The sequence below is a fragment of the Ctenocephalides felis genome, unplaced genomic scaffold, assembly GCF_003426905.1.
Source record: "Ctenocephalides felis isolate EL2017-DRISC unplaced genomic scaffold, ASM342690v1 CF-g0.4_SCAFFOLD_01604, whole genome shotgun sequence".
In the NCBI taxonomy this organism is placed as follows: domain Eukaryota; kingdom Metazoa; phylum Arthropoda; class Insecta; order Siphonaptera; family Pulicidae; genus Ctenocephalides; species Ctenocephalides felis.
In genome coordinates this window covers 12080092-12098956 of record NW_020537758.1, presented here as the reverse complement: position 1 = coordinate 12098956, position 18865 = coordinate 12080092, and the positions used below count along the sequence as shown (strand labels likewise).

At 27.9% G+C, this 18865-nt stretch overlaps 1 protein-coding gene across 1 annotated transcript in view; it reads right to left on the bottom strand.

Moving 5' to 3' along the window:
* Window positions 1-191: 191 nt before the first annotated feature.
* Window positions 192-18865, bottom strand: part of LOC113373371 (cytochrome P450 4g15-like) — a 32572-nt gene continuing 13898 nt past the window's right edge. Inside the window, exons 2-3 of the mRNA XM_026613675.1 lie at window positions 451-519; window positions 192-392 (exon numbers count right to left, since the gene is read on the bottom strand). Of these exons, the coding sequence (XP_026469460.1) occupies window positions 192-392; window positions 451-519 (270 nt within the window). The remainder of the gene's footprint in view (window positions 393-450; window positions 520-18865) is intronic.

The following is an 18865-nucleotide window of genomic DNA, read 5'->3' as shown; positions in this document are numbered from 1 at the left end:
CTTGTTTTAACAAAATAATCACTTGGAAAAAAATTATTTGTTTCAATTTTTTTTTCAAATTTTTTTTGTTCCAGCAACTTGCCTCTAGACACGATGCCATGCACCACCAGTTCTTTCCTTTTATTTAAACGTCCATGTCAGGAGAGTTTTTTTTTCTTACATAAACTTGCAAGTAAAAATCATTGTACGTATCATTTGACACTTTTTGTGAGCCTGTAATACTTTACTCTTTTACATAATTTTAAGTTTTCCTGAATCTGTTTAGCAATGATGGGTATTGGTAAGTACATCCTCAAACATTTTTCCAAATATTTTATTTCTAAAGCGTCTTGAAATGTTGCTGGTCTGTCACTATCTCCAAAGATTTTGTCCAGTTCTTGGATAACACGATCCTAAATAGAAAAAAATTATATATATTATATATATATATATATATATATATATATATACCTGGATGTGTTGATGGATTCCCAACAAAGACAAGAAGAAACTGCTGCCTGCAGCAGTCGTATCGTCTCCCTAAAAATTTAAAACAATATTTTATAAAAATTTAAAAACTGGAAAAAATAAACATGTTATTTATTGTTCACTACATTGTTCTATTGTACTATTTATTGTTCATATATATATATATATATATATATATATATATATATATATATGCTTTGGTTTGTTGTCTATGAATTTGTTTCGATACTTGTAAAATTTGTACATGATGGTGACTATTAAGTATAATTCTTATCATAGTTAATAAGTTCTAGCAAAATCTAAAGTAAGAGGTATATACTAAGAGCCCTTAAGAATATAGTTAATGATGAATACTTGTATATTTTATAAACCTAAATAAATGCCATTAATATCTACTGATTCGGATATTTTTATTATTAGTTTTATATTTCAGGTCTTGGATAATTATATATTATATTTCAAATTCTGTATCAATTAATCATCAAGGTTCCAGTTATTTTTTTAATTAAGATAATCTTTTAATTCAGATATAATTTATTTATCGCAAAAATCAAATCATTCACTAATTATGTACTTTCATGAAAACTGATAATTTAATTACCATATATTTGAATTTCGCGCTTTAAATTGCACAAGAGGTGTCAGCCATTCTGACACATGTTGACAACTTCAATGCACTCGATTGTCAAACAGATTTCGCGATTAACATGTGCTAGGTTAATTAACGTTTTTTTTTAATTAAATCCTTGATTAGTTTTAATTAATTTATGCATCAAAACGTGTAATTAATTCAGTAGATCATTTTGATATAATAAATTTATCGTGAAACGTTAATTAAAAGCCGAAAAAATGGATATGTGTGGAGGTGCCTTGAATAGTTTGATAAGTGTCTCTTTCAGGGTCTCCATTTTGAATCAATTTTATTATTAAACAATTCATTCACAGCGCCAATGTATCCTTTAATTATATACATGCAAATATCAATAGTATAATTTATATATGTGCTTTTGTAGGTTATTAATTCATTTACAGCGCCAGTGTATCCTTTATTTATATATATGCAATTGTAAAGTGTATAATTTATATATATGTTTTTGAAGGTTATATTTGAGAACTTCCAACACATATCTCTTTATATCGAATTCTAAATTCACGAAAGTCTCTAATGTAAGTCGTGTGTCGTGTATTGTGTAAAGACTTTACTCGGACAATTGCAATAGGTCAAATTGACTTGTAAAAGACTTAAAGTTATGCAGTGGTTCTAAAGTAGTGATTTTGTGTCGAGTACTTGAGATTTCTGGCGGATGCTCTAGAGGTGGTTTGTGTATTGGATTTGTGTTCTGCGAGCTGCTATAGAGGATATCGAACAATGTAAGTGCAAAGCATGTTTTATATAAAGCGAGTCAGAAGAAATATTTCTGGAATTAATATACAGGCATTTATCATACTACATCTGATATGTAGTACTTTATTTTAAATATTCAATATGTAATTCTTCTGTATATATATATATATATATATATATGTGTGTGTGTGTGTATATAAATGCATTAGGTTTTTCTGAGTTTTGAATTTAAAGCAGTCAAATAATTTTGAAAATCTTTATTTCGATACATTATTGTTTGTCATCTCCATAAAACTATGATTTGAATAGACAAAATAAATAAAAGAGAACAGAGTTTACAATTATTGACCGACTTTGTATTATATGCTACTTTATGCTTGTAATAATAACACTTTTTATTAAATATGTATTTAATGCTTGTTTTTCATATTAAATGAAATGAATAAATGAAATTGATTGGAAGATTTTTTGAGAACTTGTCCCTTTGTTATCCGATATCATTATAAGGCAGCCTGTGTATATTTTAGTGGAATATTTTCTGGCTCGTGCATTATTAATATAGTTGTATACATATATCTGCTGAAAATATTGTTTATATTATAATAATTGAGTCAATATCAATTTTTCAATAGGGTGTACTTTATTAATTTTTAATATAATACATAAAAATACATTTTTTTTTTGTTAATTCATCAACAACTATTATGCTAACGAAAGATTTTAAAATAATTTGGCAGACATGTGTGTAAAAGATGTTGTTCTTATTTAATTTGCTATGGGGAAAACATGTTGATTCAGTTTTTTTTTATTTATTTATACAAGTGCCTTTTATGAATTCTTTTATTCTATAAATAACACTATTTTGTGTAGATTTCAGAATTCTTATACATTAAATTTTTGTTGCTAAATGATTAGTTAACCAATACAGCTTTTTGTATGCTTCGATTACTTATTTGTTGAAGGGGCCCTAGCACCTTACCTTAAGTAACTCCTAAATTGATGGTATTTTGTTACAAATTACAAGTCACACAAATTTACTTTGTTACAAAAATCTCTTTTTTATTACACCCTTGTTCATTATTATACAGAAAAAATATTTGTATTTGTATTTGACATTTCCGGTATCAAGAATCATGTGTTTTTCCCAAGCGATACTGACTGCATGAATATTCTTATTTATGGATAACACGATTGTGTGGTTTTGATCAAATTCTTTCAAATATCTAATTGAATTGACTTACCAAATTGTTAATTAGATGCAGCTTTAAAAGTCTTTTACTGTAGTTTTATTTTAAATTATTCAATTATATCGCTGCATAGCTAAATGATAGATTTTATTCTTTTATTGCTAAAACCAATTTTGATCAAGACATGCAATCAAAGTTTCAAAGAGTTGACTTGAATGATTAGACAAAGTTTAATTTTTTTACAAGTTTATTATTCGATTCAAGTTGTAAAAAATTATTTAACTCGATTTCTAAAGGATAAACAATCAGCCTTATAAAGTTTTGAAGTTTTAATGTTCAAGTTGAAGTTTTTAATGTTCAAGTTTTGAACATTTTTTATTATTTCATTTTACAAGTTTTATTAATTTTTTTTTTTTTTGGCTTTTTCCAATAATTTGTATATTATTCAAGTCAGCTATAATTTGTTTTTGTCTCGATTAATTGTAAAGGTTTCACATGTTTTATCAAGTCGTATAAACAATTTTGATTCGATTAATATCATTTCATTTCATCGATTAATTAAATAATTCTCTCGAATAATTTTTTTTTTCTAAGTCCAAATTTTGATTTATTTTTTTCGAATATTTTTTTTTTTTTTTTAGTCCAAAATATCTGATTATAATTTTTTCGAATAATTTTTTTTCTAAGTCCAAATTTTCTGATTATATATTTTTTTCTAAGTAGATAATTTTTTTTTCTAAGTCCAAATTTTCTGAAACCTTTTCAATTAAGACAGACGAGTTATTTATGCATGCTGTATTATCCCAAAGCCAACATTCGAATGAATGAGGCTCACATTGAATATTTCACAACGAGAAAATTTTATTGGGGCAAAGTTAAATATTTTAACTAAGTCCCAGTAATTTTTTTCTCGTTGTGAAAATTTCAACGTGGACCTCATTTCATTCGAGTGTTGGTTTTGGGAATTGGTGTGAGGGAACACTAAAAAACATAAAAAAGTTTCAACGCTGAACAGAAAAGAGAAAAATTGACCTGGGACTTAGGGGGGTTTTTTTTAGGCTCTCCACCTCCCCTTCCTCCTCCTCCTCCTCCTCTCACCCCTTTTTTTTCCCTTTTTTCCGCTTTTTTTCACATTTTTTTTCCTTTTTTGGTGTTTTTTTCGCATGTTGTGGTTTTTGGGTAGATTTTTGGGTTCGGCATGCATCTTCCGCAATGTGTCTCTCTGCGTGTAACCTCTCGCATCATGGACCTCTCGTTGACCATCACTTGGTGTGTTCGTTTCAGGACCCTTTGCGCTCGCCAACAGCCAGCCACCAGCACTGCTCCATTTTTTCTGCTTCAGAGTTCCATGTCGTCGCCTTCAGCTGGATTCGATCCGTCTCACCTTGTGCCTGCCTCCAGAGCGATTTCACCGAGTATGCGGTCACTTAAACCGCTCGGCTATTTAAGTTATTGATGATAAAAGTTATTTTTATTCCTATATTGTATTATATTGAATTTTAATAAAGAATATGTATCATACACATCTCTCTTATTCATCATCTGCCTCTACCCCCCTCTTTCCCCAGTTTCTTCCTCTACTTTTTTTTTTTTTTTCTTTTTATGTATCTCTCTTACAGTCAAGTGCGAACCTTGAATTTTTCAGAAATATTCTAAGTGTCAAGGTCGAAATGCGACACCTGAATTTAATATTTTGAACTAATATTTGATAATTATGAAAAACTATACATCCGATTTTTTGTGCCTCTTCTGGAATCGAACCGAGACACGCTGAGCAATCTTAGTGGTCACTTAACGATCTCGGCCAATTGGTTACATGAACCGCAGTCTTTTTTTAAAATATAAAGTGTTATTTTCAAACTGAAAGATATAAGTTTCCTAAAATGTTGTATGCCGAATGTGCGAATGGCCGAGGTCGTAAAGATGATACGGTTTATGCCAGAATGACAATTCGAGGTTTGTAAGTTCGAACCCCCATTTGACTGAAAAAAAATTATTTGGAACCAATAATTTTTCAAACTGTGGTAAATAAAATAAGACATTTAGATATAAAGTTATATATATTATTATGAGTGTCAGTATTTACAAAAATCGACATAAATATATATATATATATATATATATATATATATATATATATATATAGATAAAAAAAGGTAGGAGAAAGATAATTTTTAAAAATTCATATTTACGCCTGGTTAGCAGTAAACCAAACCTACTTTGGTGTAATTTAAAAAATCTTATTATTTTTTCGATAAAAAGACAGTCTATCAGGAGCACCAAAATTGGCCAAAATCGTGACTTTCAAATGCAATTTTAAGGCACTTAATGAATGAAATTAATAATTTTAATTAATGCTTTGTGTAGACTAAAGTACAATCTTTATACCAAACCAAAAAAAATACAAATTTATAATCGTCTTCATAGTTAAAATCAGCTTCAAAGTTGGCAATTTTTCAAACTTCAATTTGGTACCAAGGGCAGAAGAATTTTTTTTTCCAAAAACTATTTTCATATTCGGAATCAGCGCCTCGAAAACTATCAGAATCGGTCAAAACATTTTGAAAATCGCGAAAAAAAAATTTAATTTCATTAGTAAAATTTTGATTTTGCAACCAAAGATTTCGATTTTTTTGGGGATGTATGTGGATTTATCCAAAAACGGATAATATTTTCGAAATCAGCGTCCCAAAATCAATCAAAACCAATCAAAACATTTTGAAAATCGCAAAAAAAGCCGTTTTTTTTCAAAAAAAATCGATTTTGCAACCAAAGATTTCGATTTTTCGCAGGGTATATGTGGATTTATCCAAAAATAGATAGCATTTTTGAAATCAGCATCCGAAAATCTTTTGGAATCAGTCAAAAAAAATCCAAAATAGCGAAAACAAATCTATTTTTTTGCTAAAAATTCCGATGTTGCATCCAAAGTTTTTGTTGTTTTCCAGTGGTACACGCCCTGAAAGCTCGTCAAACAGGATAATTTCGTCCTTGGCCTAATAAAAAATCATCCAAAAATTTTGTCCAATAAGTTCTTGATCATAAATTTCTTTTAGTATAGGGGAGACCCAGATTTTATGGTTCCTGTTCCTATAAGTGCATAAGTACCTGTAATAAAATAGATATTCATTCTAAGGATATACATTTAAATTAGATTATTTGTTACTTAATACCAGACTAGTAACAATAGGTAAGCTTTGAATATTTTATTTGAAAATAAAACCACCAAACTTAGTGAAAAAAATAAAAACATTCGATTAATTTGTGGGTAAGTACAGCCGAATAGTTACATCATTTATGTTAATTGAATAACTTGATACTCGTATCATTCCAAAGTTTTAAAAAAAGCTCTTAAAACAATCCATGGATAGAATTTCATGGATTCAACTTCAAATAAATCATTTATTATCTTAATCGAATAATTTGATATCCAGAGTTATACCATATCAAGAGTTATACCAAAAGCATGAATAGCAGTCTTTGCTTTTAATATGCTTTATGATTTATAAATCTAAATTTTATCTATTTTTTACCAATATAAATAAATTAAAATGCCTAGAACAAAATTTTCAAGTCGTTTGATAAAATGTACACAGACACAAATTTTGCGTTCCAGTTAAAAATTATACGAATTTTTAGTACCAACTCTATGTACTAGTTTGTACTAAATTCTAGTGAATTTGATATAGTTTTTACTAATGTAAACAAATTAACGTGCAAACAAATTTCCGAAAAGAAAATTAAAAGTTATTTGAAGAAAAGTAAAAACGTTTGAATTTGCGTTTCAACTGAAAATTATTCAAAATTTTGATATGCAAGTATATAACACAATTTATACTATTTGTTAGTAAATTTCATCTAGTTTATACTAAAACTAGATGACCCGACAGACGTTGTTCTTGTACCCATGTCTACAATTTTTAATATAATATACTAATATTTACCGTTTACCTAAAAATAATAATTATTATTACCTGAAAATAATAATTACTCTTCACGCCAAAATGCATATACATTTATAACATGAGCGATGTTAAAAGTAGAACTGCTTTAAATAAAATGATGAGTCTCTATTCCGACACTATATTGGAAATTGAAGTCTTTTAACCGGTATAACATAACCATAACCACAACATAACACTGATACTTGTTGGATGTTGGATTAAATTAATTTAATTTTTTATTATTTAAGATATCCAAAATTGCATCTTAAGCTTCTCCTAATCGATATCGTGAGGGCCGAATTGTATGTATTCATCTCTACTTTCCCATTTGTTGTTATAAAGTGAAATTTTTACGAATTGTGGAATTCAAAAATATTGTGGAAAGATAAAAATAGATTGAAAAAACTAAATTGAAAATGTAATATCCGAATCTTGTGTTGGCGCCCCCTAAGGCATGCACTCGTATTTTGCGCATGCATCGCATTAAAGGTAGGACCGGCTCTGATTGATACTTAATTTCATATTTTAAGTGAACTAATTTGTAATATTTGTTCATATATATATCATTGAATCTGCCATATATATACTGTATTTTATATTATTTTAATTTCTGACACATCTCAGTTGTCTTTCGGCAATAATAATGTGGACATTTCATTTTTCTTATTCATTATCATAAATTTATTATACATATTCTAATATTGTCTAGGTTCAGAAGTAAATTGAAATATTTGGCAGATGATAGTTCTCATTTATTTTCAATGCACTTTATAATCACATACATCTCAAAAAATTTCTTTAACAAACTTCAGAAAGATTTACCAAAATCCGAATAATCGTTAAGGAGGAGTATACAAGCGCTGGCAATTTAATATGAAATTTATATAATAGCAATAAAGCTCCAATTGATTCTGTTTTAGTTAGAAAACGTTTGTATAAGAAAAAGAAAAGGGCTGTTTTTAGGGTTTTTCTGGCAGATTATTCGATTTTCTCTCGTCGTTAAAACCATCCTTGGACTTCAACAAACATTTAAAAAAAAAGAATTGGCCACGTCGGTCCAGCCGTTTTTGAGTTATGCGCTTACCAACACCATAAACATATAAAAGTGTACAGAATAAAATTTCCAAAATATTTGACAAAATGTAAAAAAATGTCCCAAACTCGCATATTGAATGCAATTGAATAAAATTTGTTTGATAAAATCCGTGGATAGTCCTATGAGTTCAATGTGGTTATAACCATCATTATAATGATTCATAAATCTTAAACAGCATAATTATAATGTTAGTGTTATTTCGCTAAAATCATTATTCTGCTTTTGAATGATATTTTAAAGTATTCCAATATTAAAAAAAAATGTCGGTAATTTAATTTTGTGCAAATTTTTTAAACAAATAATTTTTATTTTATCAATTAAATTAATTAATTAATTTAATTGAAAATGGTACATATGATTCAAAAGAAAAGACATTACTTACAAAGAGCATTTAAGAATTTTGTCCCTTTTATGATGTAAATATTGAAATATTGATAGCAACTGCACTTTTAATAAATATTATTAACACGACAATTAATACACAAATATTATTGTTTTCAAAGAAAACATTCAAAAACATTTTGTTTGAACAATGAAAAAAAGTATTTTCCTCTTTTGAAATATTTCTGACTTTGAGCAGTTTTGAAAAAGTAAAAAAAAATGAACTAAATGCGACTTGTACATCTTGATTAATTTAATCCACGGATTTTTTCACCAAATTTTTGTGGTTTTATACTCAAATAAAATATTTAATAATTAACACATTTGGAAATAAACAGCTGACAAACAACTGTCAATTTTGACGTTTGACATAACCTTAAACAATCTAATTCACTTTTGACGTTTTAAGTAACAATTTCATGTATTAATCATTATTTTGGACCTTAATGAATATCACAATGTGTTGAAACAAATATCTGTTTAGAATTATGCCCAACAGTTTGCCAAATTATTTAGAAATACATAAACATGAACCACTTTGCCTTAAAATTAAAATATAAAACATTATTTTGTACTTACCTAAATCATATTTTCACAATAAACACACTTCAACTTTATATCTATTTAAATTTTTGACTTGTACATTTATTATTATTATAAAGAAACAACTTGTTCAACCAAGATCCAGGCAGCACAGACTGTTGATATATTTTAAAAATATTTACAACTAGAATTGAGCATAGTGCATGAACATATATTTATATAGACTGGTAACATAGTTTTTAGTATCAACGTATCAACATTTTAGCAGTAGTTTAGTTTGTATCAATTACATTAAGTTAATTAGGAAAACTACATTTATAAATAATTACACAAATTATAAAAATATAATAATTAAATAAAACTAATATATACACATTTATATTATTGCATAGCATATATACACATTTATATTATTTGATTTTTTTGCATAATGTGCATAATTTGTATATATCTTTGTATCAAAATGTTACTTTTATTTATTGAATCGTGAGTTTGTTGTTATTGTTGCGAATTTAAATAATTTTTCTATCATATACATTTTTGCATGTAAGTAATTCATGTCGAGAAGGATGTTAGAAATATTTTGTATATTTATTTAATTAGTTTTTTATATTAGTTTTATTTAATTATTATATTTTTATAATTTGTGTAATTATTTATAAATGTAGTTTTCCTAATTAACTTAATGTAATTGATACAAACAATTCAGATAATTAGAATAGAAAAAAAACTATGCTAAACTAAACTACTGCTAAAATGTTGATACGTTGATACTAAAAACTATGTTACCAGTCTATATAAATATATGTTCATGCACTATGCTCAATTCTAGTTGTAAATATTTTTAAAATATATCAACAGTCTGTGCTGCCTGGATCTTGGTTGAACAAGTTGTTTCTTTATAATAATAATAAATGTACAAGTCAAAAATTTAAATAGATATAAAGTTGAAGTGTGTTTATTGTGAAAATATGATTTAGGTAAGTACAAAATAATGTTTTATATTTTAATTTTAAGGCAAAGTGGTTCATGTTTATGTATTTCTAAATAATTTGGCAAACTGTTGGGCATAATTTTAAACAGATATTTGTTTCAACACATTGTGATATTCATTAAGGTCCAAAATAATGATTAATACATGAAATTGTTACTTAAAACGTCAAAAGTGAATTAGATTGTTTAAGGTTATGTCAAACGTCAAAATTGGCAGTTGTTTGTCAGCTGTTTATTTCCAAATGTGTTAATTATTAAATATTTTATTTGAGTATAAAACCACAAAAATTTGGTGAAAAAATCCGTGGATTAAATTAATCAAGATGTACAAGTCGCATTTAGTTCATTTTTTCTTACTTTTTCAAAACTGCTCAAAGTCAGAAATATTTCAAAAGAGGAAAATACTTTTTTTCATTGTTCAAACAAAATGTTTTTGAATGTTTTCTTTGAAAACAATAATATTTGTGTATTAATTGTCGTGTTAATAATATTTATTAAAAGTGCAGTTGCTATCAATATTTCAATATTTACATCATAAAAGGGACAAAATTCTTAAATGCTCTTTGTAAGTAATGTCTTTTCTTTTGAATCATATGTACCATTTTCAATTAAATTAATTAATTAATTTAATTGATAAAATAAAAATTATTTGTTTAAAAAATTTGCACAAAATTAAATTACCGACATTTTTTTTTAATATTGGAATACTTTAAAATATCATTCAAAAGCAGAATAATGATTTTAGCGAAATAACACTAACATTATAATTATGCTGTTTAAGATTTATGAATCATTATAATGATGGTTATAACCACATTGAACTCATAGGACTATCCACGGATTTTATCAAACAAATTTTATTCAATTGCATTCAATATGCGAGTTTGGGACATTTTTTTACATTTTGTCAAATATTTTGGAAATTTCATTCTGTACACTTTTATATGTTTATGGTGTTGGTAAGCGCATAACTCAAAAACGGCTGGACCGACGTGGCCAATTCTTTTTTTTAAATGTTTGTTGAAGTCCAAGGATGGTTTTAACGACGAGAGAAAATCGAATAATCTGCCAGAAAAACCCTAAAAACAGCCCTTTTCTTTTTCTTATACAAACGTTTTCTAACTAAAACAGAATCAATTGGAGCTTTATTGCTATTATATAAATTTCATATTAAATTGCCAGCGCTTGTATACTACTCCTTAACGATTATTCGGATTTTGGTAAATCTTTCTGAAGTTTGTTAAAGAAATTTTTTGAGATGTATGTGATTATAAAGTGCATTGAAAATAAATGAGAACTATCATCTGCCAAATATTTCAATTTACTTCTGAACCTAGACAATATTAGAATATGTATAATAAATTTATGATAATGAATAAGAAAAATGAAATGTCCACATTATTATTGCCGAAAGACAACTGAGATGTGTCAGAAATTAAAATAATATAAAATACAGTATATATATGGCAGATTCAATGATATATATATGAACAAATATTACAAATTAGTTCACTTAAAATATGAAATTAAGTATCAATCAGAGCCGGTCCTACCTTTAATGCGATGCATGCGCAAAATACGAGTGCATGCCTTAGGGGGCGCCAACACAAGATTCGGATATTACATTTTCAATATAGTTTTTTTTTCAATATATAATTTCTTTGCATCTATTTTTATCTTTCCACAATATTTTTGAATTCCACAATTCGTAAAAATTTCACTTTATAACAACAAATGGGAAAGTAGAGATGAATACATACAATTCGGCCCTCACGATATCGATTAGGAGAAGCTTAAGATGCAATTTTGGATATCTTAAATAATAAAAAATTAAATTAATTTAATCCAACATCCAACAAGTATCAGTGTTATGTTGTGGTTATGGTTATGTTATACCGGTTAAAAGACTTCAATTTCCAATATAGTGTCGGAATAGAGACTCATCATTTTATTTAAAGCAGTTCTACTTTTAACATCGCTCATGTTATAAATGTATATGCATTTTGGCGTGAAGAGTAATTATTATTTTCAGGTAATAATAATTATTATTTTTAGGTAAACGGTAAATATTAGTATATTATATTAAAAATTGTAGACATGGGTATAAAAAATTTGCTAGAATTTAATGTATATTGTTATATTCACTTTTATATTAAAATTTTTAAAAATTTGTAGTTGAAGCGCAGATTTGAGTTTGATAATTAACTTCCCGAAGGAGAAGTTTATGTTTTCATCAAAAAATCCGATTCGCTAATTTTATGTTTTCTCGACGTTTCAAGCCATTCTGAATCGAATGAGACCAAATTTGGAAAAAGTATGTGTGTGTGTGTGTGTGTGTGTATGTGTGTGTGTGTGTGCGTGTGCACCAACAGATTTTTTGCCGTAAATCGACGTTTTCTCGAAAACGGCTGGGTCGATTTCAAAAAATTTAAAAGCCATTCGATGTATCTCGACGAGAACTATTGTTTGTCAGTTTTGTGCGACGATCGGCCAAGCCGTTTCTTTATAAATGGCAGAAAAGTGAAAAATTTTTCGTCTACGTTTTAGCCCGCAATTCTGAATCGATTTTGAAAATTCAAAAACCGTTCGAAAGATATTGGTTGGGAATCGTGCTGATTAGTTTTTGGTAGAGATCGGCCGGGCCGTTTTCTTGTAATAAAGTTTTTAAAAAAAAAATTTCGACGATTTTTATGATTATTTTTTTGACGATAGATACCATAGGCTTCTAGATCATACTAAAATATTACGGCGCTACGACAACTGGTTCAGCTTTAAAAATTCGTCAAAGTTTGCAAAAATCAGTATGGTCTTTTTGGCATTTGTCAAAATTAGACTTTTGATCGACGTTTTCTCAAAAACGCCTGAACCGATTTTAGAAATTTAAAAGCCATTTGATGTATTTCGGTGAGGACTATCGTTTGTCAGTTTTGTGCAATGATCTGACAAGCCGTTTCTTTGTAATTCGAAAAAACTTTACGTACATATTTAAGCTCATCCTACCGAACCGATTTTAAAAAATCAAAAACTGTTCGAAAGATATTAGTTGGGAATGATACTGATTAATTTTAGGTAAAATCTACCGAGCCGTTTTCTTGTAATTAACTGTTGAAAAAAAGTGTTAAATTTTCGTCGACATTTAAGCTCATCCTACCGAACCGATTTTGAAAAATCAAAAACTGTTCGAAAGATATTAGTTGGGAATGATGCTGATTAATTTTAGGTGAAAATCTACCGAGCCGTTTTCTTGTAATTAACTGTTGAAAAAAGTGTTAAATTTTCGTCGACATTTAAGCTCATCCTACCGAACCGATTTTAAAAAATCAAAAACTGTTCGAAAGATATTAGTTGAGAATGATACTGATTAATTTTAGGTGAAAATCTACCGAGCCGTTTTCTTGTAATTAACTGTTGAAAAAAAGTGTTAAATTTTCGTCGACATTTAAGCTCATCCTACCGAACCGATTTTGAAAAATCAAAAACTGTTCGAAAGATATTAGTTGGGAATGATGCTGATTAATTTTAGGTGAAAATCTACCGAGCCGTTTTCTTGTAATTAACTGTTGAAAAAAAGTGTTAAATTTTCGTCGACATTTAAGCTCATCCTACCGAACCGATTTTAAAATATCAAAAACTGTTCGAAAGATATTAGTTGGGAATGATGCTGATTAATTTTAGGTGAAAATCTACCGAGCCGTTTTCTTGTAATTAACTGTTGAAAAAAAGTGTTAAATTTTCGTCGACATTTAAGCTCATCCTACCGATCCGATTTTAAAATATCAAAAACTGTTCGAAAGATATTAGTTGGGAATGATGCTGATTAATTTTAGGTGAAAATCTACCGAGCCGTTTTCTTGTAATTAACTGTTAAAAAAAAAATTAAGCCGTTTTTCATGGAACTTTTTTTGGCAATATACATCATGGTCTTATAGAACTTACTGTAATATTACGGCCTTACAACAAGTAGTTTAATTTTGAAAATTCGTCAAAGTTTGCTAAAATTATTATCGTTTTTTTTTTAAAGTAGGATTAATGAAGTATATTATTTACACATTTTTTTTTGATTAAGTCGATTATTTACACATTTCGGGAAGTTCATGTAACTTGCCTCAAGGCTAAATACCAGACCAACTAGTTTTGATTTGAGTTTGGCTATAGGTGGATTTTGGATGTTTTTTTACATTTTGTGAAATAACTTTAAAACTATGTTCAGAACATGTTTATTTGTTTATACTAGTATAAACTAGATGAAATTTACTAACAAATAGTATAAATTGTTTTATATACTTGCATATCAAAATTTTGAACAATTTTCAGTTGAAACGCAAATTCAAACGTTTTTACTTTTCTTCAAATAACTTTTAATTTTCTTTTCGGAAATTTGTTTGCACGTTAATTTGTTTACATTAGTAAAAACTATATCAAATTCACTAGAATTTAGTACAAACTAGTACATAGAGTTGGGTACTAAAAATTCGTATAATTTTTAACTGGAACGCAAATTTGTGTCTGTGTACATTTTATCAAACGACTTGAAAATTTTGTTCTAGGCATTTTAATTTATTTATATTGGTAAAAAATAGATAAAATTTAGATTTATAAATCATAAAGCATATTAAAAGCAAAGACTGCTATTCATGCTTTTGGTATAACTCTTGATATGGTATAACTCTGGATATCAAATTATTCGATTATAATAAATGATTTATTTGAAGTTGAATCCATGAATTCTATCCATGGATTGTTTTAAGAGCTATTTTTAAAACTTTGGAAATGATACGAGTATCAAGTTATTCAATTAACATAAATGATGTAACTATTCGGCTGTACTTACCCACAAATTATTCGAATGTTTTTATTTTTTCACTAAGTTTTTGTGGTTTTATTTTCAAATAAAACATTCAAAGCTTACCTATTGTTACTAGTCTGGTATTAAGTAACAAATAATCTTATTTTAAATGTATATCCTTAGAATGAATATCTATTCTTATTACAGGTACTTATGCACTTATAGGAACAGGAACCATAAAATCTGGGTCTCCCCTATACTAAAAGAAATTTATCATCAAGAACTTTTTGGACAAAATTTTTGGATGATTTTTTATTAGGCCAAGGACGAAATTATCCTGTTTGACGTGCTTTCAGGGCGTGTACCACTGGAAAACAACAAAAACTTTGGTTGCAACATCGGAATTTTTAGCAAAAAAATAGATTTGTTTTCGCTATTTTGGATTTTTTTTGACTGATTCCAAAAGATTTTCGGATGCTGATTTCAAAAACGCTATCTATTTTTGGATAAATCCACATATACCCTGCGAAAAATCGAAATCTTTGGTTGCAAAATCGATTTTTTTTGAAAAAAATCGGCTTTTTTGCGATTTTCAAAATGTTTTGATTGGTTTTGATTGATTTTGGGACGCTGATTTCGAAAATATTATCCGTTCTTGGATAAATCCACATACATCCCCAAAAAAATCGAAATCTTTGGTTGCAAAATCAAAATTTTACTAATGAAATTAAATTTTTTTTTCGCGATTTTCAAAATGTTTTGACCGATTCTGATAGTTTTCGAGGCGCTGATTCCGAATATGAAAATAGTTTTTGGAAAAAAAATTCTTCTGCCCTTGGTACCAAATTGAAGTTTGAAAAATTGCCAACTTTGAAGCTGATTTTAACTATGAAGACGATTATAAATTTGTATTTTTTTTGGTTTGGTATAAAGATTGTACTTTAGTCTACACAAAGCATTAATTAAAATTATTAATTTCATTCATTAAGTGCCTTAAAATTGCATTTGAAAGTAACGATTTTGGCCAATTTTGGCTGCTCCTGATAGACTGTCTTTTTATCGAAAAAATAATAAGATTTTTAAATTACACCAAAGTAGGTTTGGTTTACTGCTAACCAGGCGTAAATATGAATTTTTTAAAAATTATCTTTCTCCTACTTTTTCTTATCTTATATATATATATATATATGCGTGTATATATTTATATAATATATATATATATATATATATATATATATATATATATATACGTATATATATATTATGTCGATTTTTGTAATACTGACACTCAATAAATTTAATTCTATCTATATGTCTTATTTATTTACACAGTTTGAAAAATTATTGGTTCCAAATATTTTTTTCAGTCAAATGGGGTTCGAACTTGCAAACCTCGAATTGTCATTCTGGCATAAACCGTATCATCTTTACGACCTCAGCCATTCGCACATTCGGCATACAATATTTTTAGGAAACTTATATCTTTCAGTTTGAAAATAACACTTTATATTTTTAAAAAAAGACTGCGGTTTCGAGTAACCAATTGGCCGAGATCGTTAAGTGACCACTAAGATTGCTCAGCGTGTCTCGGTTCGATTCCAGAAGAGGCACAAAAAATCGGATGTCTAGTTTTTCATAATTATCAAATATTAGTTCAAAATATTAAATTCAGGTGTCGCATTTCGACCTTGACACTTAGAATATTTCTGAAAAATTCAAGGTTCGCACTTGACTGTAAGAGAGATACATAAAGAGAAAAAAAAAAAAAAAAGTAGAGGAAGAACTGGGGAAAGAGAGGGGTAGAGGCAGATGATGAATAAGAGAGATGTGTATGATACATATTCTTTATTAAAATTCAATATTAATACAATATAGGAATAAAAATAACTTTTATCATCAATAACTTAAATAGCCGAGCGGTTTAAGTGACCGCATACTCGGTGAAATCGCTCTGGAGGCAGGCACAAGGTGAGACGGATCGAATCCGGCTGAAGGCGACGACGACCAACTCGGAAGCAGAAAAAATGGAGCAGTGCTGGTGGCTGGCTGTTGGCGAGCGCAAAGGGTCCTGAAACGAACACACCAAGTGATGGTCAACGAGAGGTCCATGATGCGAGAGGTTACACGCAGAGAGACACATTGCGGAAGATGCATGCCGAACCCAAAAATCTACCAAAAAACCACAACATGCGAAAAAAAAAAAACACCAAAAAAGGAAAAAAATGTGAAAAAAAGCGAAAAAAAAAAAAAAAGGTGAAGAGGAGAGAGGAGGAGGAGGAGGGAGGAAGGGGGAGGTGGAGAGCCTAAAAAAAACCCCCTAAGTCCCAGGTCAATTTTTCTCTTTTCTGTTCAGCGTTGAAACTTTTTTATGTTTTTTAGTGTTCCCTCACACCAATTCCCAAAACCAACACTCGAATGAAATGAGGTCCACGTTGAAATTTTCACAACGAGAAAAAATTACTGGACTTAGTTAAAAATTTAACTTTTCCCAATAAAATTTTCTCGTTGTGAAATATTCAATGTGAGCCTCATTCATTCGAATGTTGGCTTTGGGATAATACAGCATGCATAAATAACTCGTCTGTCTTAATTGAAAAGGTTTCAGAAAATTTGGACTTAGAAAAAAAAAATTATTCGAAAAAATTATAATCAGAAAATTTGGACTTAGAAAAAAAAATTATTCGAAAAAATTATAATCAGATATTTTGGACTTAGAAAAAAAAAAATTATTCGAGAGAATTATTTACTTAATCGATGAAATGAATTGATAATAATCGAATCAAAATTGTTTATACGACTTGATAAAACATGTGAAACCTTTACAATTAATCGAGACAAAAACAAATTTAGTTGACTTGAATAATATACAAATTATTAGAAAAAGCCATAAAAGAAATTCAATAAAACTTGTAAAATGAAATACTGAAAAATGTTGAAAACTTGAACATTAGAAACTTCAAAACTGTATAAGGCTGATTGTTATCCTTTAGAAATCGAGTTAAATAATTTTTACAACTTGAATCGAATAATAAACTTGTAAATAAAATTAAACTTTGTCTAATCATTCAAGTCAACTCTTTGAAACTTCGATTGCATGTCTTGATCAAAATTGTTTTTAGCAATAAAAGAATAAAAATCTATCATTTAGCTATGCAGCGATATAATTGAATAAATTTAAAATAAAACTACAGTAAAAGACTTTTAAAGCTGCATCTAATTAACAATTTGGTAAGTCAATTCAATTAGATATTTGAAAGAATTTGATCAAAACCACACAATCGTGTTATCCATAAATAAGAATATTCATGCAGTCAATATCGCTTGGGAAAAACACATGATTCTTGATACCGGAAATGTCAAATACAAATACAAATATTTTTCTGTATAATAATGAACAAGGGGTGTAATAAAAAAGAGATTTTTGTAACAAAGTAAATTTGTGACTTGTAATTTGTAACAAAATACCATCAATTTAGGAGTTACTTAAGGTAAGGTGCTAGGGCCCCTTCAACAAATAAGTAATCGAACATACAAAAAGCTGTATTGGTTAACTGATCATTTAGCAACAAAAATTTAATGTATAAGAATTCTGAATCTACACAAACAAAAGTGTTATTTATAATAGAATAAAGAATTCATAAAAGGCACTTGTATAAATAATAAAAAAAAAAACTGAATCAACATGTTTTCCCCATAGCAAATTAAATAAGAACAACATCTTTTACACACATGTCTGCCAAATTATTTTAAAATCTTCATTAGCATAATAGTTGTTGATGAATTAACAAAAAAAAAATGTATTTTATTTTATGTATTAATTAAAAATTAATAAAGTACACCCTATTGAAAGAATGATATTGACTCAATTATTATAATATAAACAATATTTTCAGCAGAAATATGTATACACTCTATATTAATAATGCACGAGCCAGAAAATATTCCACTAAAATATATACAGGCTGCCTTATAATGAATATATCGGATAAGAAGGACAAGTTCTCAAAAAATCTTTCAATCATTTTCATTTATTCATTTCATTTATATAAAAAAACAAGCATTAAAATACATATTTAATAAAAAGTGTTATTATTACAAGCATAAAAGTAGCATATAATACAA